General features: G+C 72.5%; 4 protein-coding genes across 4 annotated transcripts; 2 read left to right on the top strand and 2 right to left on the bottom strand.

Moving 5' to 3' along the window:
• Positions 1-106: 106 nt before the first annotated feature.
• On the bottom strand, positions 107-4,826 carry SMTNL1 (smoothelin like 1). Its single transcript, XM_052810653.1, has 10 exons — positions 4,776-4,826; positions 3,960-4,125; positions 2,718-2,875; positions 2,284-2,508; positions 1,920-2,088; positions 1,653-1,686; positions 1,288-1,434; positions 657-759; positions 416-567; positions 107-334 (listed from the first exon to the last, which is right to left on the bottom strand). Exons 1-10 carry the CDS (start codon positions 4,824-4,826, stop codon positions 190-192), a joined length of 1,350 nt encoding a protein of 449 aa, XP_052666613.1. The 3' UTR covers positions 107-189.
• Positions 4,704-5,418, top strand: TIMM10 (translocase of inner mitochondrial membrane 10). The gene is made up of 2 exons (XM_052810891.1): positions 4,704-4,895; positions 5,172-5,418. Exons 1-2 carry the CDS (start codon positions 4,825-4,827, stop codon positions 5,371-5,373), a joined length of 273 nt encoding a protein of 90 aa, XP_052666851.1. The 5' UTR covers positions 4,704-4,824; the 3' UTR covers positions 5,374-5,418.
• Positions 5,419-6,705: 1,287 nt separating this feature from the next.
• On the bottom strand, positions 6,706-10,878 carry RTN4RL2 (reticulon 4 receptor like 2). The gene is made up of 3 exons (XM_052810874.1): positions 10,542-10,878; positions 8,283-8,767; positions 6,706-7,642 (listed from the first exon to the last, which is right to left on the bottom strand). The coding sequence occupies exons 1-3, from the start codon at positions 10,573-10,575 to the stop codon at positions 6,914-6,916; spliced, it is 1,248 nt and encodes a 415-aa protein (XP_052666834.1). The 5' UTR covers positions 10,576-10,878; the 3' UTR covers positions 6,706-6,913.
• Positions 10,879-16,243: 5,365 nt separating this feature from the next.
• On the top strand, positions 16,244-22,053 carry SLC43A3 (solute carrier family 43 member 3). Its single transcript, XM_052810870.1, is given in 14 exon segments — positions 16,244-16,425; positions 16,792-17,010; positions 17,552-17,681; positions 18,266-18,312; positions 18,401-18,477; positions 18,581-18,673; positions 18,962-19,101; positions 19,761-19,876; positions 20,347-20,508; positions 20,604-20,717; positions 20,844-21,030; positions 21,368-21,491; positions 21,755-21,859; positions 21,861-22,053. Coding segments are annotated over 13 exon segments (1,536 nt in total). The 5' UTR covers positions 16,244-16,425; positions 16,792-16,820; the 3' UTR covers positions 21,912-22,053.
• Positions 22,054-22,160: the final 107 nt, after the last annotated feature.

Raw genomic sequence — 22,160 nt, 5'->3', positions numbered from 1 at the left:
CCACCCCACTGCCAGCTCACGCCAATCCCCCGGACACCCGCTCGGTGCCAGCGTCCCTGTGCCCACGCGTCGTGTGTGTCCCCTCCACCGAGATGCGAGGCCGCCGCAGCCTGGCACCGCAAGCCTTTACTGCTGGGGGATGAAGCCCGGGGGGATGGCACGGGTGGGGGTCCGTGGGGGACCCCCCCCTCAGCGCTTCTTGGTCTTCACCAGGCCCTTGGCCACCAGGCAGCGGTACAGCTCCTGCAGGTAGGTGTAGACGCACTTGGCGTCCGGCACCGGCAGCCGCACCATGTCCTCCACCTCCAGCAGCGGGGCGCAGCCTGCCCGCTCCCTGCGGGGACACCACCGTCACCTGGGGCCGCCCACCCGGGGACAGGGTCCCAGGGGAGGGGGGGCCGGGGGGTGCTCTCACTCGGCAGTGGCGAAGGCCAAGGCAAAGTTGTGCCGGCGGGCACCGGGCTCCAGGCTGCCGTAGTCGAAGGCGTCGGGGAAGAAGCTGTGCAGGAGGGCGCAGAAGGCCAGGCCGCTGCCCCAGCTCCCCGAGAAGTTCTGCACGTCCACGTGCTGCCGCGGAGGGAGGGGGGTCAGGCCGCCCCACGGCATCTGCCCCACGGCGTCCGTCTGCGCCACGGCGGCCGCCCCCGCCTTCTCACCTGGTAGCCGCGAGTCCTGGCGCGGCACCACTCCAGCAGCATGGCCTTCACCGCGGCGGTGCCCCCCGTCCTCTTCAGGTGTGGGGCCGGCCCCGTGGCTGCCCTGCAGGCGATGCTGGGTACCGTGGGGCACCCCACACATCCCACACACCCCCCCCCGGCCCTTTGCTGCCCCCCAAGTGGCCCCCCCCTTGGCCCCCCCTCCCGGTGGCTCCCCATTGGCCACTGTCTGCCCCAACGGGACCCCCCCCATTGACCAGTCCCTGCCCCTGGGGGCACCCCCCATTGGCCCATCCTTGCCCCAGCATGCCCCACTGGCCCATTTCCCCCATGGCATCTGCCCCAGGGGCTCCCCATTGGCCAGTGGCCCCGACGCCCCCCCAGAGCCCCCCATTGCCCCATGCCCCCCCCCAATACCCCCAATGCCCTGTGCCACCCATTGCCCCATGGCCCCCATCCCTCCGCGCCCTCCGTGGGACCAGGCCCCCCAGTCCCTCCGTGTCCCCTATTGCCCCATGGCCCCCCACTGCCCCATGGCCCAGCCATACCCCCACTGCCCCATGCCCCCCGCATTGTCCCATTGCCCCATGGCCCCCCCGTGCCCCCCCCCGTGGGGCCAGGCCCCTCTCACCCTCCGAACTTCTCCAGGATGGCGCTGCGCCCCTGTGCCCGGGCACTCGCACGTGGCCGCCCCCCGGCCCCCTCTGGCCTCGGCCTCGGCCTCAGCCCCGTCGTCCCGGGGGGTGCCCGGCCCCGCGGCCCCTCCGCCGGCGCACCGCTGCGGGCACCGGGGTGGCCCCGTGGGTGGGGGTGAGGGCACTGCCGTGGGTGCCACTCACGGGCACAAACGGGTGGGCCAGCCCGGGGCTGTGGGGTGCTGCCCGTGGGGACACAGGGCTGTGGGGTGCCCGCGGTGGGGCAGGGCTATGGGCAGCCCTGATGCCGGCCGGCCGTGGGGCACCCATGGGGCCGTGCCCCCCCCACACACACACTCACCTCTTGCTGCCCCCTGAGCCCTCGGTGGTGCCAGCTGCAAGGGAGAGAGGAGGGGTCAGCGGGGTGGAAGGGGGCACCCCGGGGTGGGGGCACCCACGTCCCCTCCAGGCGCCGGTGGTGTCCCAAATGGGGGAGGGCATCCCCAGGGCACGGGGCTGGAGGTCGTGTGTCCCCCCACCCGGGAGGGGACATGGGGCACCTGCAGGGGACCCCATGGGGGGGGACGGGCACTGCGTGGGGCAGCGGTGACCCGCAGGCGGCCCTTACCTGCAGGGGAGGTGGGAGACGTGGGGGATGCTGGGGACGTGGGGGACATGGGGGATGTGGGGGACGTGGGGGATGCGGGGGACATGGGGCTGGTGGCCCCTCCTGGGGATGAGCAGGAGGGGAACTCGGGCCACGGCTCGTCCTCCTCGTCCTGCAGCCAGGTGGGCTCCTGCGGGCGCAGCCGGGGTGGCACTGCCAGCACGGGCACCGTCACCCTGCCCTGGCACCGTCACCCTGCTCCTGGCACTGCCAGCACGGGCACCGGGCACCGTCACCCTGCCCTGCCACCGTCACCCCTGTCCCCAGCCCTACCACACCTGCCCCCCTTGCCCTGGCTGTGCCACCCCCCCGTGCCCCCTCTCACCTGCCGGCCCTGGGTGCCGCCCGCTGCTGCCAGCCCCGTCCTGGCCTCCTCCTGGGGCTCCTTCACAGCACCCCCCCCGGCACCCTCCTCGGCACCCCCCGCAGCATCCCCCCCGACACCCTCCTCGGTACTCCCCCCGACACCCCCCCCGGCGCCCTCCTCGGCACCCCGTCTGCCGCTGCCGCTGCCTTGGCATTGCTCCCGGCATCCTCCGGTGCTTTGGCCCTGGCCCCCCCACCGGCACCCCCGGCTGCCTCTGCCCCGGCATCGCACCCCACATCCTGAGCCACCTCAGTGTCCCCCCCCACGTCCCCTGCTGCCCCTGTCCCCTGGCCATCGCCTCCATCAGCCCCCTGCTTCCCTGCTGCCCTCCCCTGACCCCCCATCCCCTGGCCCCGCGGGGGGGCGAGGGGGGGTGCCTGGGCTGGGGGTGCTGGGGTGGGGGTGTCCGGGGTGGGGGTGTCTGAGGTGGGGGTGTCCGAGGTGGGGGTGTCCGGGGTGGGGGTGTCCGAGGTGGGGGTGTCTGAGGTGGGGGTGTCCGGGGTGGGGGTGTTGGTGTCTCCCTGGGGCTCCATGCTGCTGCGGGTCACTGCTGCAGGGGCAGAGGGCTGTCACTGGGGTGCCCCCCACAGCTTGCCTGTGCCCCCCCCCAGCCCCACTACCCCCCACCTTGACCTGTCCCCATGCCCCCCCAGCCCTGGCACCCCCGTTGCCCCTGCCCAGCCCCCATTCCCCACCCAGGCTCCCCCATGCCCTGCCGCGACACCCAATACCCCAGCCTGCCCCCCCACCTCCTCCAGCTCCCCCATGCCCCTACACCAACCCTCCCATTCCTCTCCTGCCCTCCCATCCCAGTCCCCCCATTACCCCATTGAGGCCCCTATGTATCCTTCCTGCCCCCCTCATAACCCCTCCCGACCTCCCATGCCCCCCTCCTGACACCCCATTCACCCTCCCACCCCCATCTCCCATCCCGGCCCCCCCATGTCCCATCCCGACCCCCTCAATTCCTCCTTCCCACCCCCAAGCGCCATCCCGACCCCCCCCTTCTGCCTCTCAACCCCCCGCGTCCCATCCACTGCCCTCCACCCCCTCCCGGCCCCCATTATTCCGCCTGCCGCCCCCCCCATATCCCATTCCACCCCCCCCGTGTCTCCTCCCGACACCCCATATCCCATTCCGTCCCCACCATATCCACTCCCGACCCCCCCATATCCCATTCCGGCCCCCCCACGTCCCCTCCCGACCCACCTATATCCAATTACGACCCCCCCCATGTCCCCTCCCGACCCCCCATATCCCTTCTCGGACCCCCCATGTCCCATCCCGACCTCCCATATTCCATCCCGGCCACCGCCGTGTCCCCTCCCGACCCCCTATATCCCATTCCGCCCCCTCTATCCACTCCCGATCCCCCCATATCCCGTTCTGACTCTCCCATGTCCCCTCCCGGCCCCCCCCTTGTCCCATCGTGCCGCCCCCGACCCCCCCGACTCCCATTATTCCCCCTCCCGACCTCCCGGCCCCCCTCCCGGTCCCCCCCCCCCCGTGCCGACCCCCGTTATTCCCCTCCCGGCCCCCGGCTCCCGCACCCTCCCGGCCGCTCCCCGCTCCCTCCGCCCCGCCCCCCCCGCGGCTATTTTTACCCGGCGGGGGCAGGTGCCGCCTTCACTCACCGCCCACCCGTGGGCCACGCGTGGGGGACGCGGACGGGGACCCCGCTGGGCAGGGGCACACGGCGACGCTCCCCCCGGACACCGGGGACAACCCCACGGGAGCCCGCGGGGCCCCGGGGGGGCACAAGGGGACGCGGACACCTCCCCCCGACAGCGACAGGGAGACCTGGGGGCACAGGCACGCGGGGGGGCATCAGGGGACACGGGGGGACATCAGGGGACGGGGGGGCACAGGCACACGAGGGGGCATCAGGGGACACGGGGGGGCACAGGCACGCGGGGGGGCATCAGGGGACATGGGGGGACATCAGGGGACACGGGGGGGCACAGGCACACGAGGGGACATGGGGGCTACAGACACGTGGGGGACACGGGGAGCAGGGGGTCACAGAGTCACGGGGGGACATGGGGGACACAGACACACGGGGCGACATGGGTCACAGGGGGGCAGGCCGGGCAGGGGACACGGGGGGGGACGGGGGGGGGGGACACGGGGGGGTCACGGAGCCCGCGGTGCCCCCCAGACTGGCCCGGGGGCGGTGCCCGGTGCCGACCCCGCCCCCTACGGGGCAAAGCGCTGGCAAAGCGCGCGCCTTCCCCTCCCACCGCCTCCCCTCCTCTTCCTTGACTGTTGGCCCCTCCCACCCCTCCCGCGGCGCCCTATCAGACGTTGGGGACGCCCTCCTCTTCCCCCCCTCCTGGCTTCTATTGGCCGAAGCCGGAGGCGGGGCGGGGCGGGTCTGCGTCTGGGCGGAAGCGGGGCGCCCACGTGGTTCCTGCCGGGAGCCGCCGCGGGATCCCCGGCCCGAACCGAACCGAACCGTGCCGAGCCGGGCGGAGCCGAGCGGGTCCGGGCCGGGCCGCCATGGACCCGCTGCGGGCCCAGCAGCTGGCGGCCGAGCTGGAGGTTGACATGATGGCCGACATGTACAACCGGTGCGGCCGGCCGGGGAGAGCGGCGGCACCTGCAGCGGGGTCCGGGGCGGGGGGCACTGAGGGTGCTGGGGGTGCCTGGGGATGGGGGGGGCACTGGGGCGTATCGGAGGCGCTGGGGGACCCTGGGGGTGGGGGGGGTGCCGGGGATGCCCGAGGGTGGGGGACACCGGGGGCTTCTGGGGGCGGCGGTGACCCGGGGGGTTAGGAGGGCTCGGGGGTGCCCGGGGTTGCGCGTGGCAGGGCCGGCGAGGGGCTGACGGTGCCGGTGTCGTGCAGGATGACGCAGGCGTGCCACCGAAAGTGCGTCCCCCCCCACTACAAGGACGCGGAGCTGTCGAAGGGGGAGAGTGTGTGCCTGGACCGCTGCGTGGCCAAGTACCTGGAAGTCCACGAGAGGATGGGCAAGAAGCTGACGGAGCTGTCGCTGCAGGACGAGGAGCTCCTCAAGCGCGTGCAGCAGGGCACTGGCACCGCCTGACCCCCCCGCTCCCCGTCACCCCAATAAACTGGAGGCTTTGGGCCAGCTGGTTTGCTTCCCTTGCCCCCCCCCAAAGCCACCCCGTGGCCATGTGGGGGGGTACACGTTGAACCCGGTGCTGCTGGTGGATGCTGCTGGGGAGCCCCACCCTTGCTGTCCCCAGCTGCCACGTGCAATGTCCTTGAGGGGGGCACCCCTGGGTGCCCCCCCCCGGTCTCCTGGCCAGGCCCAGCCCATGTAATCCCTGGGATTAGGCAGAGCCGGGCTGAGCCCCTTGTAATCCCCTGCGGGGTGGGGACGGGGCTCTGCCCCTCCCTGTCTGCCTGTCGGCCAGGGGACACCCGGGGGGACGGCTGGGGGAACCCCCCCAGAGTCACACAGCCCTGGAGCAGCTGGAGAGGGACAGGCACACAGGGACACCCACGCAGGGACATCCCCGAGCCCCCCAGCCCTGGTCGGGGACGCACAGACAGGGACCACGCAGGGATACCCCAGGGACACCCGCATGGGGACAGCCCAGACACCCACGCCTGGACAAGGACAAGGACCACACGGGGACATCTAGAGACACTGGGGGAGGGACAACCAGGACACGCACAGGCATAACCAGGCACCCACAGGGACAGTCGGAGAGGACAAGGGACACCCACACAGGGACACCCAGAGAGCTGCACCAGCTCTCCTGCAGATGTCCCCTGCAGGGACACCCTGACCCTGGGTGAAGAACACCTGCAGAGGGGCACCCCTGGGGTGACACCCACCCAAAGGGACCCAGGCCACGGCTGGGCAGCATCCACGTATCCGTCTGCCTGTCTGCAGCCCGGCGGTGCGGCACTGCCTGCGCATCAGCGCCTGCTGGCAAGTGGGTCAGGCTGTGCAGGGTGCGGGTGACAGTGTGGGCGGTGGCTCCGTGCCCCGCGGCTCCCGTTACACCCGCTGGCCGCCTGCGCTGCCAGCACCCTGCGAAGGGTGCGGGGTGCCAGCGGCACGGGTGTCACCAGCCGGGGCGACGGCGGTCGTGTCACCGGGCCCTGCGGTGGCGAGTGCTGCACGGCAGCGGGTGTGCGATGCACAGCGAGGGGCGCGCAGTGCACGGTGGCGGGCGCTTGTGCGCGCACACCCTGCGGCTCAGGGTGCGGCAATGTGGGGGGGTTGTCTGTCCATCCCCCCCCCCCCGTCCGTCCCCGCAGCAAGCCATGCACGCCTCGCTGCTCTCCAGCCGCCTGGGCGCAGTGGCGGCGGTGCCATCAATATTTCAGGAGGAGCAGGCGGTGACCTGGAAAAGCAGCAGCCCCCCCTGCCCCCACCCCCCGCAGCAGCCAGGCCCCGCTCTCCCAAAATAAGACCATTTTTAATAAATAATTTCCCACCTTTTGGTTCCTGTTGGGGGTTTTTCCCACTCAGGATCGGGGGGACGCCCCTGCATCCTGCCCACCCCCCCCGGCCACCCCCCACAGTTCTAGGGGCCTCCCCTGGGAAGAAGGGGGGCACAGGTACCCCGAGGAGCCGGGACCCCCCTGGGGCGCCGGGGGGTGGGGGCTCAGAGCTGGGGCAGGAGCAGACCCAGGAGGGGCAGGAGGACGTGGGGCTGGCGGGGGGCGGCGGCGGCCATGGGGGCGCAGGGCGCCTGGGGGCAGCGGGCATCCCCGGGGGGGCCGCGGGAGTCGCGGGAAGGAGGGGGCGGCCGGGGCTGGGGTCCCCGCAGGTCGTGGGGGGGCAGGCCGTCGCGGTAGAAGGCAGAGGGCGGCGCGGCCGGGAGGGTGCCGGGGCGACCCAGCGCCCGTCCGGGGGTGCCCATCACCGCCACCCCACCGCCGCCATCTTCCTCCTCCTCCTCCTCCTCCTCCTCGGGGCAGGCGTCGAAGTCGCGGGGGCGGAGGTGGCGCAGGTCGGTGCCACGGCGGTGCGGGGGGCTGGCGCAGGGGACGGGGGAGCTGGAGACGCGGGTGCGCCGGAACCAAGCCCAGAGCGGGCGAGCGCGGCAGTCGCAGGCCCAGGGGTTGGCGTTGAGGCGCAGGAACTGGAGGGCGGGCAGGGCGGCCAGCGGGTCCCCGGGCAGCGCCGCCAGGCTGTTGTTGAACAGGTAGAGGATGGTGAGGCGGGCCAGGCCCCGGAAGGCGCGGCGGTGGATGGCGACCAGGCGGTTGGCGTGCAGCAGCAGGCGGTCCAGGCTGGGCAACCCTCGGAAGACGCCCTCCGATAGCGCCCGCACCCGGTTCCCGTGTAGGAAGAGGTGGCTCAGGTTGGCCAGGTCGGCAAAGAGGTCGTCCTGCAGTGGAAGGGGGGAGAGGTGGGGTGGGTGCGGGGCATGCAGCCCCACCGGGGAGCCCCCAGCACTGCCCCGTGTCCCTGCATGGTGGGCATCACCCGGAGAGCTGCCTGTGACTGTCCCGCAGAGCCTTGCTCCGTGGGCTGTGCCCGGAGCCTTGCCCCGTGTCCTTGTCCTGCAGGCATCACCCTTCCCCATGGGCATCACCCAGCACCTTGTCCCATGCATATTGCCAAGAGCCCTCTCCAGTGTCCAGGCCCTGCTGGCATCACCCATGACACTGCCCCGTGGCCATTGCTCTGTCCCTGCTCTGTGAGCATCCCCTGTCACTCTGCCCCACGTGCTGGCTCCGTGAGCATCACCTTGTCCCACACCCTGGCTCCACGGATGTCACCCCTCACCCTGCCCTGTGTCCCCGCTCCATGGGTGTCACCCCTCACCTTGCCCTGTGGGTCTCCCGCAGAGCCTGGTCCCCTGCCCATGCCCTGAAGGCATCACCCACCACCCTGCTTCAACCGCCTCCCCCATCCCCTGCCCCGTGGGCATCACCCGCCACCCCCCTGCCCCTCGGGCACCCCCAGAGCCCTGCCCCACGTGCACCCCACAGCTGCGCCGGGGCAGCCCCGGGGCCGTGGCGGACCTGCAGGTAGAGCAGCCCGTTCTCCTGCAGGTAGAGGTACTGGAGGCTGTGGAGGCCGCGGAAGATGGCGCTGGGCAGGCTGGCCAGCTGGCACCGGTAGAGGTGCAGGGCCTGGAGGCGCCGGAGGCCGTGGAAGGTGTCGGGGGCCAGGACGCGGAGGTGGGGGTTGTCACCCAGGTCGAGCTCCTCCAGGGCGGGCAGGTGGCGGAAGGTGCCCGGCTGGATGGAGGAGATGTTGTTGGAGTAGAGCCAGAGGGTGACGGTGCTGGGCCCGAAGGTGCCCGCCCGCAGCGCCCCGATGACGTTGTTCTGCAGGAAGAGGCGGCGGGCGCCGGGCGGGAGCCCCGCGGGCACCGAGGAGAAGTTGTTGGCCTGGCAGCTGACGGTGGGCGGCGAGACGTAGCAGGTGCAGAGCGCGGGGCAGGCGGGCGCCCCGCCGGGCACCCACGCCAGCGCCGCCAGCAGCAGGGCCGCCAGGCGCCCGCCTGCGGGCACAGCGGGGCATCAGCGCGGGGCACCGTCTGGGGCGCTGCCCCGGCCCGGCCCCGCGCACCCACCGCCCCGGCAGGGTCCTACCCAGGCAGCCCCCCCCCCCCGCCACGGGCACGGGGCGCCCTGGGATCTGCACCCCACGGAGCCTCCCACGCGGCCACGGCGGCCCAGGAACCCCCCCGGGGCCGTGCCCGCACCTATGGCCGCGGTCCCCCAGGAGAACCCCAAGGCCATGCCCACCCCATCAGGGCCAGGCGCCCCTCGGAGCCCCCCAGGACCACGACCAGCCCATAGGGCCACGGTGCCCCAGGAGCCCCCCGGGGCCGTGCCCACCCCGCGGGGCCATGCCCATCCTTCACGCCCGTGCCCCCCAGGCCTGTGTCAGCCCCATAGGGCTGTGCTCCCCAAAGACGCCCCCCCAGGGCCATGCTGGCCCATAGGACCATATCCGCCCCACAGGGCTGGGCACCCCAAAAACCGACCACCTCCTTGCACCGTCCTCCCCGGGACCCCCGGGGCCGTGCCTTGACCCACCCGGGCCCCACGGTCCCTGGCCACCCCACACCCCCCATACACTCGGGGGAGGGGGGTATGCCTCCTCCCCCCCCGCCCCCCGGTGAGCCCCCCCGCCAACGGGGCGGCGCCACGTGCGCGCGTGCCGCGGCCACGTGCGGGGCGGGGCGCGCGTGGGCGCGCGGGCTGACGCTCTCGCCGGTGACACGCGCCGCCGCCGCTCCGGGTGTTCAGCGCCGCCGCTCCCCCCCCCCCCCCCCCCCGTGTCCATCCCCCCCCTCCCACCCCACCCCCCCCGCGGCTGCAACCCGAGAGCTTCATCCATAATTCAACCCGGCCGCCTGGCCCCACGCCCGGGGATGCGTGGATGCTCCAGCCGCCGGTACCGGGGGAGGGGAGAGGGGAGTTGGCCCCCCGGTGCACCGGAGGTGCACCGGAGGTGCACCGGGGGGGCCACCCCCCCCTCCCCTCCCCTCCCCCGGTGCGCCTCGGTGGGGGGGGGACACCCCCCCCACCCACCCACGGAGGCGTCCGGCGCAGCTGCTCAGCGCCGCCCCCCTCCCCCGGCGCCCCGTGCCGGCGTGCGCCCCCCACCCGCGTCCCATCTGTCACTCCCCCTCGCCGCGGGCTGACTCAGTTGGGAGCTGAAGTCACCGGTTCCTGGGCATCGTTTTCCCCCCCCCGTGCCAACCCCGCCCCCCAGGTCCTGGTACGGAACCGGCGCGCTGCTCGTGGGTACTGCACGGACTGGGGGTCCTAGGGTGGCACCGGGTACCCCGTGGGTCGCGGGGCACCCCCACGTCGGGTTATGCACCCCGGTGCCGCACAGAGTGCGCCGAGGGGGGCACCCGCACCCCGGGCTGACGCCGGGGCTCCCCGTGGGTCCCGGGGCACCCCCACGGCGGGCGGCGAGTCCTAGAGCTGCACCGAGTCCCCCGTGGGTCGCGGGGCACCCCCACGCCGGGCTGCGCGCCGCCGGAGCTGCACCGGGCAGCCCGCGGGCGGCGAGGGGGGGGGAGCACCCTGAGGTGCCCCGGGTCCGTGCCCCCACGCCGGGCCGGGCGCCCTCGGGCGGCCCCAGGCTCCCCACGCACCCCGGGGCACCCACGGCCCGCGCTGCCGCGGGCACCCCAAGAGCCCCCGGGGCACCCCGAGGCGGGACCGTGCTCTCCAGGGTGGCACCCCGGGGCTCCTCCCCCCCCCCCCGGGGCTCTCCCGACACCCGTGGGTCCCCCCGCCCGTCCCCACGCCTACCTTGGGGCAGGTCCCCAGCCGTGGGGGACCGCATGGCGGGGCCGCCGCTCAGGCGCTGCCCGCTGCCCGGGGGCTCATGGCCGGTGCCGCGGGGGCTTGCTCGCCCCCTTCACCCCCGCCGCGCCGCCGGGAGGAGCAGCAGCAGCAGCAGCCGCCGCCGCCGCCCCGGGGCATGGCACGGGTGGGCTGCGGGCACGGGTGGGCTCGGGCTGGGCTCGGCACGGCTCTGCCCGCGGCTCCGGTGGGGCTGAGCCCTGCCCCGCGCCGCGCCTTATCCCGGGGCGGCCGCGCTCCGCCCCCCGCCGCCGGCCCCGCCGCTTAACCCTTCCCGGGCCGGCCCGCCCCGCTCCACGCGGGGAGGGGGGGGGCAGTCCACGGGGGACCCTCGGCGGGGAGAGGGGGGACGCGCTGCGGGACCCACAGAGGGGAGCCCCGCCGGGAGGGGGCTCGGCGGCGGGTGCCCCCACCGGGCGGGCGGGACTCGCGGGGGGGGGGGGCGCGGGGGGGCCGCCAGCGCGGGACGGGGCGCGTGCCGCCCGCCCCTCCCTGCCCCGCTCCCACGGTCTCGCGGCTCGCGCCAGGCCGCGGCGCCCGCACGGACCCCGGGACCCCGGCGGGGGCTGCCGGCGGGGGGGGGGGCCGCGGGGCCGCCGGGAGGGCGCCGGGCGGGGGGGCGGGGGGGTGAGGGAGGGTGGGCCGCGTCGCTCGCCCCGCGCCCACGCGGGACGGCGGCGCTGTCCGTGGGGCCGAGCGCGCCGCTCCCACCCGGGGCAGCGGCGAACTCCCCCCCCGTGGGGCCGCGCCGGCGGGGGCTGGCAGCGCCCCCCCCCCCCGCCGTTGCCCGCCTGGGGCGGGAGGGGGGCACACGCGTGGCCGCGCCGGGCTGCGGCGGCACAAGCTGGCACCGGCGGCGCGTTTGCGGGCGCCGTCTCCGGCGCGGCTCCCGGCGAGCGAAATACCACAAGCTGGCGCGGCAGGCGCGGCGGGCACCCGTGGGTGGGGGCGTGGGCGGTGCGGGGCTGACTCAGGGGGCCGCCGTCCGCTCCCCCCACCCCCACCCCCTGCCGCTGCCCGCGGGCACCCCGACAGGGGCACGCCCCGGCAGCCGTGCCGGGGGAGGGGGGGTGCGCCCCAGCCCATAGGGTCTGCAGGGTGTCCCAGAGGGATGCACCCACCAGTGGGTGCTGGCGCCCACCCGCCTGGGGGGACCTGGGGACGGGGCGGGCAGAGGGACACGTCCTGATGCCACCGGCCAGGCCCGGGGCTGGCAGAGATGGATGGTGGGGGTCCATGAAGGATGGGTGGAAGGAGGGCCGGGTGGAGGACAGCCGCAGAGGACAGACAGCTGGACAGCCAGGTGGAGGACAGATAGAGAGGGCAGCCAGATGGACAGGTGGATGGAGGACAGCTGGAGAGGAGAACAGCTAGAGAGGAGGACAGAGAGCTGCTGGACAGCCAGGTGGAGGACAGCTGGAGAGATGGACAGCCGGACAGACAGCTGGGTGGAGGACAGCTGGAGAGGAGGACAGATGGATGGACAGTTGGGTGGAGGACAGCTAGAGAGGAGGACAGCTGGACAGACAGCTGGGTGGAGAACAGCTGGAGAGGACAGCCGGAGAGGAGAACAGCTGGACAGCCACCCAGGTGGAGGACAGCTGGAAGGGAGGAGGACAGACAGACAGTCGGGTGGAGGACAGCTAGAGAGAAGGACAGATGGATGGACAGCCAGGTGGAGGACAGCTGGGGTGGAGGACAGCTGGAGAGGAGGACAGCCAGACAGACAGCCGGGTGGAGGACAGCTGGAGAGGACAGCCGGACAGACAGCTGGAGAGGAGGACAGCTGGACAGACAGCCGGGTGGAGGGCAGCTAGAGAGAAGGACAGATGGATGGACAGCCAGGTGAAGGACAGCTGGAGAGGATAGACAGCTGGACAGACAGGTGGAGGACAGATAGAGAGGGCAGCCAGATGGGCAGGTGGATGGAGGACAGCTGGAGAGGAGAACAGCTAGAGAGGAGGACAGAGAGCTGCTGGACAGCCAGGTGGAGGACAGCTGGAGAGATGGACAGCCGGACAGACAGCTGGGTGGAGGACAGCTGGAGAGGAGGACAGATGGATGGACAGTTGGGTGGAGGACAGCTAGAGAGGAGGACAGCTGGACAGACAGCTGGGTGGAGAACAGCTGGAGAGGACAGCCGGAGAGGAGAACAGCTGGACAGCCACCCAGGTGGAGGACAGCTGGAAGGGAGGAGGACAGACAGACAGTCGGGTGGAGGACAGCTAGAGAGAAGGACAGATGGATGGACAGCCAGGTGGAGGACAGCTGGGGTGGAGGACAGCTGGAGAGGAGGACAGCCAGACAGACAGCTGGATGGTGGAGGGAAAGGCAGGTGAGGGCAGGAGGGCTGGCAGGACGCAGGCAGGGCAGGTGATGGGCAGCTGGATGGGCAGCGGGACAGACGGCCGGCCGAACAGGCGTGAGGATGGATAGAGTTGTGGTTTTAGGGGGACAGATGGTTGGGTGACAGACAGACGGGTGGATGATGGGCAGAGGGATGGGTGACGGACAGATGGGTGGATGGGTGATGGACAGATGGATGGGTGATGGACAGACAGATGGGTGGCTGGCTGAGCAGATGAACGGCTGGCTGGAGGGGTGGGGACGGGTGGGGACAGGACAGGTGGCTGGAAGCACCGAGGGATGGACGGGTGGACGGATGGCGGGAGGACAGATGGATGGAGGAGCAGACATGGCGTGGGCGGCCAAGGGGAGGGTGGTGACAGGGATGTGGGGGGTGCCCCAGGTAGGGCACAGGGCCAGGCAGGCTGCGGGGTGGGTGCCAGGGACGGGCAGGGACAGCAGTGGCCATGAGCAGCCAGAGACACGGGCAGAGCCTGGCACAGCACAGGCAGGATGGCACGCTGGGGGATGGCACGGGGGGGGTGGCGGCCCGGAGGTGGCACGGGGGGGGCCGGCCCGGGGATGGCTTTGGGGTGGCACAGCTGGGGGTGGCCCGGGGGTGGCCTAAGGGTGGCCCAGGGGTGGCCCAGCGTGGCCCAAGGGTGGCCCAAGGGTGGCCCAAGGGTGGCCGCAGCTGGAGGACATCTCAGGGACACCAGGTAAGAGGGTGGCACACCCGGAGGTGACATGGGGGGGGCAGAGGGATGACACGGGGGGCACACACAAGGGGATTGGGGGGGGCGGCAGAGGGGTGACACACCCACGGGTGGCACAGGGATGGCTCCGGCGGGGGGCGGACACTGGGGGGGGGTGGGCAGCGCCGTGGCACGCCGTGGGGAGGGGTCTCAGCCGGGACAGCCCCTCCCGGGGCGGACCCACGGCGTGCCCCCCCTCCCGGGGCCGCCGCACCGGGGCCGCCTCCCGCACCCCCCCACCGCCGCGCCCGGGGGGGGCGGGGCCGCTCCGCCCCGCCGCCGGGAAAGGGCGGGCAGCACCGGGACCCGGCGGGCAGCATCGGTAGCACCGGGACCCGGCGGGCAGAAACGGCAGCACCGGGCCGGGCCGGGCCGGGCAGCTGCGCCGGCCCCGCTACGCCACGCCGGACCGCGGGTCGCGGGTGAGCAGCGCCGGGGATGCCGCGGGGCGGCGGGAGGAGCCGAGCGGGAGCGGAGGGGCCCGGATGGTTTCAGCCCCCCCCCGGGGGGCGGCAGCGGACTGTCCCGCTGGGGGGGGCCGTGGGGGTGGGGGGGTCCTGTGGACGCAACGGGGGGTGATGGGGGGCGGCGGTGGGGGTGGGTGGCAGGCCGTCCCCCCCCCATCCCGGCTAGCCTACCTGCCACCATGTGCCCTACACTCCCCCCCCCCCCCCCCGAGCACCCTCGGGCCTCGCAGGGTGCCCCGGTGCCCCCCGTGGCGTGGGGCAGGCTCTGGGCGCTGGCACGGCCGTGCCCCACGGCTGCCCACCCCCAGGGGCACGTGCGCCCCCCCCGCCACACGTGTCCCCCCGCCACACGTGCACGGGCAAAGTCCCCACGGCCGGGGCTGCCGCCGCTGCCCGCCTGCCCCACACCGCTGCCCCTGCCCCTGCTCCGTGGGGCGCTGGCGGTGCCCACAGCGGGGACACCCCGCGCGGGAGGGCAGCGGGGTGGGGGGGGCACCCGCGGCCCAGCCCCACGGCAGCCTTCAGGGAAGCCACGTGCTCGCTGTTGGGGACGGGGAAGTCCCCGCAGTGAAGAACTGCTCTTCCTCGCCATTCATCACCGAAATGAGGAAGGCTGGAGGAGCTGGAGCGAGGCCCGAGCCAGCCCTGCGCCCTGCCGGACTCGGGGGTCCCTTGCTGCTGGGGTGGGGGGGTGGGGGGGTCGTGCCCTGCCCCCTGGTCAGGGCTCGGGGTGAGCTGGGGAGGACACGGCAGGGCCAGCGCAGCTGGGGTCACCGGTGCCAGGGGTCCCGGACCCTCCTGCTCCCCCACAGAGGGCTCACCAGTATGGGGGGCTCGCCATTGAGGGGGGGCTCACCAGTAGGGGGGGCTCTCCAGTCTGGCCGGGAGACACCAGTGTGGCTAGGACACGCCGGTATGGCTTAGGGTGGCCGGTATGGCTAGGACACGCCGGTATGGCTTGGGGAGACCGGTATGGCTGGGACACACCAGTACGGCTTGGTGGCAAATGACACCCACAGCGGGTGTCTGGAGGTGCCCCAGGCAGTGACACCCATGACGTGGTGTCTCAGGGTGTCCCTGGCAGCTGCCCGCCGCGGCAGCAGGGTGTCACCGGCAGCGCCGGGAAGGCGACGGCCCCCGGCTCCCCACGGCCCCCCCGGTGCCCCCCCCAGTGGGTGCCCTGGCCCCTGCCCCCCCGCGGGGTGGCTAAAGATAGCGCAGCCCCCCCCGGGCCGCGGGGTCCGGCACCAGCTGGCTGAGGTGCCGGGTTAATCTTTAGCCGCCCGACCGCTGTAATGAGGCCTCATTAACGGCCATTACACCGGCCAGAGCGGACCGGCTGTGGGACGGTGACACAGTGACACGCTGACGGGGGGCTTGGTGCAGCGAGAGAGCCTGCGGGTGAGTGGGACGGGGGGATGTGGGTGACAGTGACGGGCCAGGGGACGTGGCCTTGGTGCCTGCAGCACCTGGCTGTGGGTCGTGCCGGTGACACCGAGGGGGTCCCAGCCACGTGGGTCAGGGGTTGAAGGGACGGACGGGGTGACAGGGTGCCCGGGCGTCCCCTGGGTGCATCAGCTCGCCAGGAGGGTGACGGGCCCCCGGCAGTGTAGTAACAGTGTCCCCAGTGTAGTGGTGGGGTCTCCAGGGGGTGACAGTGTCCCCAGGGGACATGTCAGGGTCCCCATGGGGTGTGCTGGGACCCCAGGGGTGTGTCGCTGTCCCCGGGGGTTGTGTCAGCCCGCCTGGCAGTGTGCCAGCATCCCCAGGGAGCCTGCCAGGTTCCCAAGGGGTGTGCTAGGGCCCCCGGCGGTGCGTGCCAGGTTCCCAGTGACTGTGCCAGGTCCCCAGGGGGGTGCCAGTGTCCTCAGGGGGGGTGTGCCAGGCTCCCAGCGACTGTGCCAGTGTCCCCGGGGGGGTGTGTGCCAGTGTCCTCAACGTGCATACCAGGGCGCCCGGCAGCACGCCATCGTCCCCAGGGGCTGTGCCAGGGACAGGCTGGAGTGGGGAGATAAGGAGGCCGTGGAGGGGGGAGTCCTGGTGCAGCAGGGGGGAACCGAGCCACTATCCGGTGCCGGCAGCCCCAAGGGGCCCATCGGTGCTCCCAGGAGGTTAGTGCGGGGGGCCGTGCCGGTGGTGGGGTGCGGGTGTGCACGGTGCGGGTGTGCACCGCTTGCCCCAGGCACCCCTTGCCAGGGTCCAAACTCCGCTGCGGCGGCAGCGACGGTGACAGTGACAGCCGGAGAGACTGGCCTCGTGCAGGTGGGTGAGGGTGTGCTGGGGCGCAGGAGGGGTCCCAGCACATGTGCACGCGTGTGCATGCATGCGCATGCATGCGCATGCGCGGTGAACACACGTGCACGCATGTAAGCACGTGTGCATGGGTGTGCAACACCCCAGCTGCAAGCAGGGTCCTTGCCTGTGCCCTGGCACGCGCAGGGGATCGGTGCCAGCCGCCGGCAGACGGGGACAAGGGGCAGAGCTGGGACCACGGTGGCCTTTGCCCGGGTGGCCACGTGCAGCCACGTGCCCCCGAGCCCCCCACTCTGGGTGCTGGGTGAGTGCAGGGGGGTGTCACCACTTGAGTGCCAGGCGGGGTGTGACGCCCTGGTGTTTGTCACCCCACAGGCGCAGCGGGGACGCCCCAGGCCAGTGCCATGGCGGGGGGTGGCGCGGGGCTGGCCAAGCGCCTGGGGACCCTCCTCTCGGGGCTGCTGGAGTGCGGGGCCTTCTGCGGTGTCATCTTTGGCTGGGCCTCCCTCGTCTTCGTCCTCAAGGACCTGGGCTACTTCGAGGACCTGTGCCAGCCCACCGCCACCCCCAGCCCCAACCGGACCCTGCTGCCCGGTAGGGTCCCTGTCCCCTGGCCACCGCTGGCCACCAGCCCCGTGCCTGCGGTGGCGTGGCCTCGCTTTTGTCCTGCCTCATGTCCCCCATGTGCCTGTGTCCTGGGGTGCTGCTGGCCCATGTCCACGTGGTGCCGGTGGCCCGAGGTGCCACATGTCCCCATTGCCTGGTGCCCTGTGGTGCCCCAGGTTCCCACTGTCCTTGTCCCTGGGTCCCCACTGTCCCCACGCCCTGTGGTGCCCCATGTCCCCACTACTTGGTGACCTATAGTGGCCCATGTCCCCACAGTCCTGGTGACCTGTGGTGCCCTGTGTCCCTGCAGTCCCGGTGCCCCAGGTCCCTATTTTTCCCATCCCCTGCAGCACCCCGTGCCCCTGCTGTCCTGGTGCCCTGTGGTGCCCCACGTCCCCGCTATCCCTGTGCCCACGTCTCCCCTGTCCCCATGCCTGTGTCCCTGCTGTCCCTGCTGTCCTGATGCCCTGCGGGACCCCATGTCCCCACTGTCCCTGTGCCCGCATCCCCGCTGACGGCCGCCCCGCAGACTGCAGCTGGCAGGATGAGCAGTTCTCCCTGGTCTTCACCATCGGCTCCTTCATGAACAACTTCGTGACCTTCCCCATGGGCTTCATCTTCGACCGCTTCGGCACCACCGTCGCCCGCCTCATCGCCATGTGAGTGGGCGTGGGGAGGGGGGGGCAGTGCTGGCAGGCGGGGCTGGGGCTCCCATGGGTGCCCGGGGGGGTGAGGGCTTGTTGTTAGGGTGCTGGTGGCGGAGGCTGGGCTGGGGGATGTTATCGAGAGTGGGGTGGTTATCAAGGCAGCCAGGCAGGGTGGGGCAGGCAGGGCCCTGCCTGCACTGGGGGGGGGCACCCATGCTGGCTGGGGGGGCACCCATGCCAGCCCAGGGTGCTGCCTTCAGGGCACTGGGGGGTCACAGCCCATCCTGGCAGCTGTCCCCCAGTGCCACCAAATGTCCCCAGCGTGTCCCATGCCCCCCACAGTCCCAGGGGCCCCCCATTGCCCCCAGCCCCCCCCAAATGCCCTCAGGTGTCCCTGATGTCCCCAGGGCACCCCCATAACCGTAGGGGCCCCCCATGTCCCCCTGTCCCTTGGCCCCAGGGTGCCAGGCGGTGGTGGGGTGCCCACGAAGTGTTGGGGTGCTGGGTGCCAATGCGACAGTAGCGCCGGGGCGCGGGGGTGCCAGCTGCCCCCCAGGGTCCCGTCCCCATGTGTCACCGCTGTCCCCACGTCTCAGCTCCCTCTACACTGGCGGGACCCTGCTCGTCGCCTTCTCCACCCCAGGTGAGACCCTGTGGGCACTGGTGCTCCAGCGCTGGGGGGGCACCCGGTGGGGACCCCCCCTTGTCCCTGCTGACCCCTGTGTCCCCAGAGCTGGCGGTGCTGCTCTTCCCGGCCATGTCGATGCTGTCGGTGGGCGGCATCCTCCTCCTCCTCACCAACATGCAGGTGAGTCCTGCCAGCACCCTGACCCCCACCTGGGGGCTGGGGCACCCTGCCCAGTGCTGGGGGGTTCCTAATGGTGCGGGGGGGGTGTGTCTTTCTGCGCCAGGTGGGCAACCTCTTTGGGAAGTACCGCTCCATCATCATCACGCTCTACAACGGAGCCTTCGACTCCTCGTCCGCCATCTTCCTCATCATCAAGGTGGGGGTCGGGGGGCAGATGTGGTGGTGCCAGGGGGGTGGTGCTGGGTGCCCCCAGGGGCCTGTCCCTGGCTCAGGCACCGCGGGGAGGGCTGGGGACAGAGTGGGGAACATTTGGGTCACAGCTGGAGACACAGCTGGGACAGCTGGGGCCACAGCCAGGGACACACTTGGGGCCACAGTCGAGCCACCACTGGGGCCACACGTGGGGACACAGCCGTGGCCCCGGGGCGGTGGCGTGTGGCCGGCGTGGGCCGGTGGCTCAGCCTGTCGCCGTGCCCGTCCGCAGGTGCTGTACGAGCACGGGCTGTCCCTGCGGGCCATGTTCCTCTTCATGGCGGCCTGCAGCGGCTGGCACCTGCTGCGCACCCTCTTCCTCATGCCCCGCACCCACATCCCCTACCCGCTGCCCCCTGCCTACGACTACGGGTAGGGGGGCCCAGCCTGCGCCCCGCGGGGCAGCGGTGCCCGTCCCCTGGGGGGGTGGCGGTGGTGGTGCCTGTCCCGCGGGTGGTGGCGGTGCTGTCCTGTGGGTGGTGGCAATGCCTGTCCCATGGGTGGTGGCAGTGTCCATCCTGTGGATGGTGGGTGGCGGGTCCCATCCTATGGGTGGTGGTGGTGGGTCCCATCCCGTGGGTGGTGGTGGGTCCCATCCCATGGGTGGTGGTGGGTCCCGTCCCGTGGGTGGTGGCAGTTCCCGTCCCATGGGTGGTGGTGGCAGTTCCCGTCCCATGGGTGGTGGTGGCGGTTCCCGTCCCATGGGTGGTGGTGGCGGGTCCCGTCCCGTGGGTGGTGGCAGGTCCCGTCCCGTGGGTGGTGGCGGGTCCCATGCCGTGGGTGGTGGAGGATCCCGTCCCATGGGTGGTGGCGGGTCCCATCCTGTGGGTGGCGAGTCCCATCCTGTGGGTGGTGGGTCCCACCCCATGGGTGGTGGTGGTGGGTCCCATCCTGTGGGTGGTGGGTCCTGTCCTGCTGGTGGTAGCGGGTCCCATCCCGTGGGTGGCGGTGGGTCCCATCCCATGTGTGGTGGTGGGTACTGTCCTGCTGGCGGTGGGGTGCGGGGGGTGACGGGGTGGGTGGTGCCGCAGGCTGCGGTGCCCGGGGCGGTCCCAGTCGTACCGCACCTACGAGGAGAAGCGCCCGCCAGGGGAGGCCGGCCCCGAGGAGACCCCCCTGGAGCCCAGCGCCCCCAGAGGTGCCAGAGGTGGGGCTTGTCGGGGGGGGGGGGGGCGCGGGAGGGGAGGGGCTCATCTGGGGTGGGCGTGGGCGTGTTGGTGACTGGCATGTATGTGAGGTGGGTGTGGCTGCAAGGGTGAGCTGTGGGCTTGGCTATGCAGATGAAGGGGGTGTGGCCCGGGGGTGGGCAGGTGTGGCTGTGCATGGGTGTGGTCAAAGGGTGGGCGTGGCTACGCAGATGAAGGGGGTTTGCCCAGGCTGGGTGTGGTCAAAGGGTGGGGTGTGGCTATGCAGATGAAGGGGATTTGCCCAGGCTGGGTGTGGCTATGCACAGGTGTGGTCATGCATGGGTGTGGCTGGAGGGTGGGCGTGGCTATGCAGACGAAGGGGTGTGGCCGTGTAGGTGGATGTGGGGGGAGCCTCCAGTGGGTGGGCCCGGGGGCGGGGCCTGGGCGGGCGTGTCTGGGCGTGTCCCCACCCCTGACCCCTGGGGCGCAGGCGACGGGGACCCCCCCGGGGTGTCCTTCAGGGCCTGTGTGTGCTCGAGGGTCTTCGCCTGGCACGTGGCCTGGCTCTCCGTCATGCAGCTGCGCCACTACCTCTTCATCGGCACCCTCAACCCCCTCCTCGACCACCTGGCCCGCGGAGACTCCCACCTGGGTAGGGCACGGCCGCTGGGACGGGACAGGGGGGCAGGACCGGGGACACCCCGGTGGGGTCTGGCCCCCGCCTGCCCTGACACCATCTCCCCACAGTGAGCACCTACACCAATGCCTTTGCCTTCACCCAGCTCTGCGGGGTGCTCTGCGCCCCATGGAACGGCCTCATCCTCGACCGACACAAGCGGGGCAAGACCCGCCGCCCCGAGGGTAACCAGCCCCAGCCCCCCCGGGTCCCTGGGGAGCGTCCGTCCTGCCGATGTCCCCCCCACGCCCTCAGCAGGGCTCGTGGCTGGGTGCCACCGCTGCAATGCCCTGACCCCGCTGTGCCCACAGGAGCCCTCGGGGCGCTGGCTGACCTGCGGGCGTCCGTGCTGTCGCTGGTGGTGACGGCGACGCTGTGCATGCTCTTCTCGGTCTGCGCGGCAGTGCCCATGCTGCCCGTCCAGTTCTCCACCTTCGTGCTGCAGGTGCTCAGCCGCTCCTTCCTCTACGGGGGCAATGCCGCCTTCCTGGCCATCGCGTGAGTCCTGCGGCCACTGCCGCCGCGGTGGCGGGGGACGGGGCGGTGGGGTCAGGGGGGTGGTGGCGGGGGTCAAGGTGGTGGGGTCAGGATGGCAGGGGATGGTGGCAGGGTCATCATGGGGGTGGCAGGGGACAGGTTGGGGGGGGGTCAGGGCAGGGGACAGAGTGGTGGGGCCAGGGGGGTGGTGGCAGGGGATGGGGCAGGGTCATCATGGGGGTGGCAGGGGACAGGTCAGAGGTGTCAGGGGATGGTGGCAGGGTTGGGGGGTGGCAGGGGACAGGGTGGCAGGGTGGGGGTGTCAGGGTGTGGAGGTGACGTGTTGGTGGCCGGGCAGGTTCCCCCCGCAGCACTTTGGGAAGCTGTACGGGCTGGCCATGGCGCTGTCAGCGCTGGTGGCCCTGCTGCAGTACCCCTGCGTCGCCCTGGTGCGCGGGCCGCTCGGCGGGGACCCCTTCTACGTGAGTGTCTGCCCCACGGCTGCCCCCTGGAGGGACGGGGGTCCTGCCCTGTGGTGGGATGGGGGTCCCGGCCCTGGTCTATGGCAGGTTCAGGGTGCTGGCCCATCGTAGGGTGGGGGTCCTGCTCCTTGGGGAATGGGGGTCCTGCACCTAGCACAGGGGGCCTGGAGGGGCTGTGGGGCTGGCCTGGGGCACCCCCTTGGGTGGCGTCAGGCCCCTGGCCCCATGCCCTGACACGCCCCCCCCCCCCCCCCCCCCCCCAGATGAACTTGGGGCTCATCGCCGTGGTGCTGGTGGCCTTCATCAGTCCCGTGGTGGTGGCCTGCGAGTGCCAGCGGCGAGCCAAGGAGCTGGGAGCTGCTGGCACCCCCCCTCACAGCGCCCCCAGGTGCCGAGACCCCCGCCGAGATGCCCCAATGAGCCCCATGCCTGCGAGCTGCCGGCGCAGCACCCAGCACCCGCTGCACCCCATTTTTCTATTGGACTTGGGGGGTGGTGGTGCTGTGCCAGCGGGACAGGGTGTGTTTGCGGGGGGGGGAAATAAATATTGATGACCCCTCTGCTCACTGTGCTCCTCCCTCCCAGCGCCCCCAGCCACTGGGGCTTCTCCAGCGTCTGCTATGGGGTTGGGCACCCAGCCTGCCTCCCAGGGCTGGGGGGCACAGACCC

The sequence above is a fragment of the Harpia harpyja genome, chromosome 16 (assembly GCF_026419915.1).
Source record: "Harpia harpyja isolate bHarHar1 chromosome 16, bHarHar1 primary haplotype, whole genome shotgun sequence".
Taxonomy (NCBI): Eukaryota; Metazoa; Chordata; class Aves; order Accipitriformes; family Accipitridae; genus Harpia; species Harpia harpyja.
Note: the sequence above shows the minus strand (reverse complement) of the source record. Positions and strands in the feature narration are given on the sequence as shown.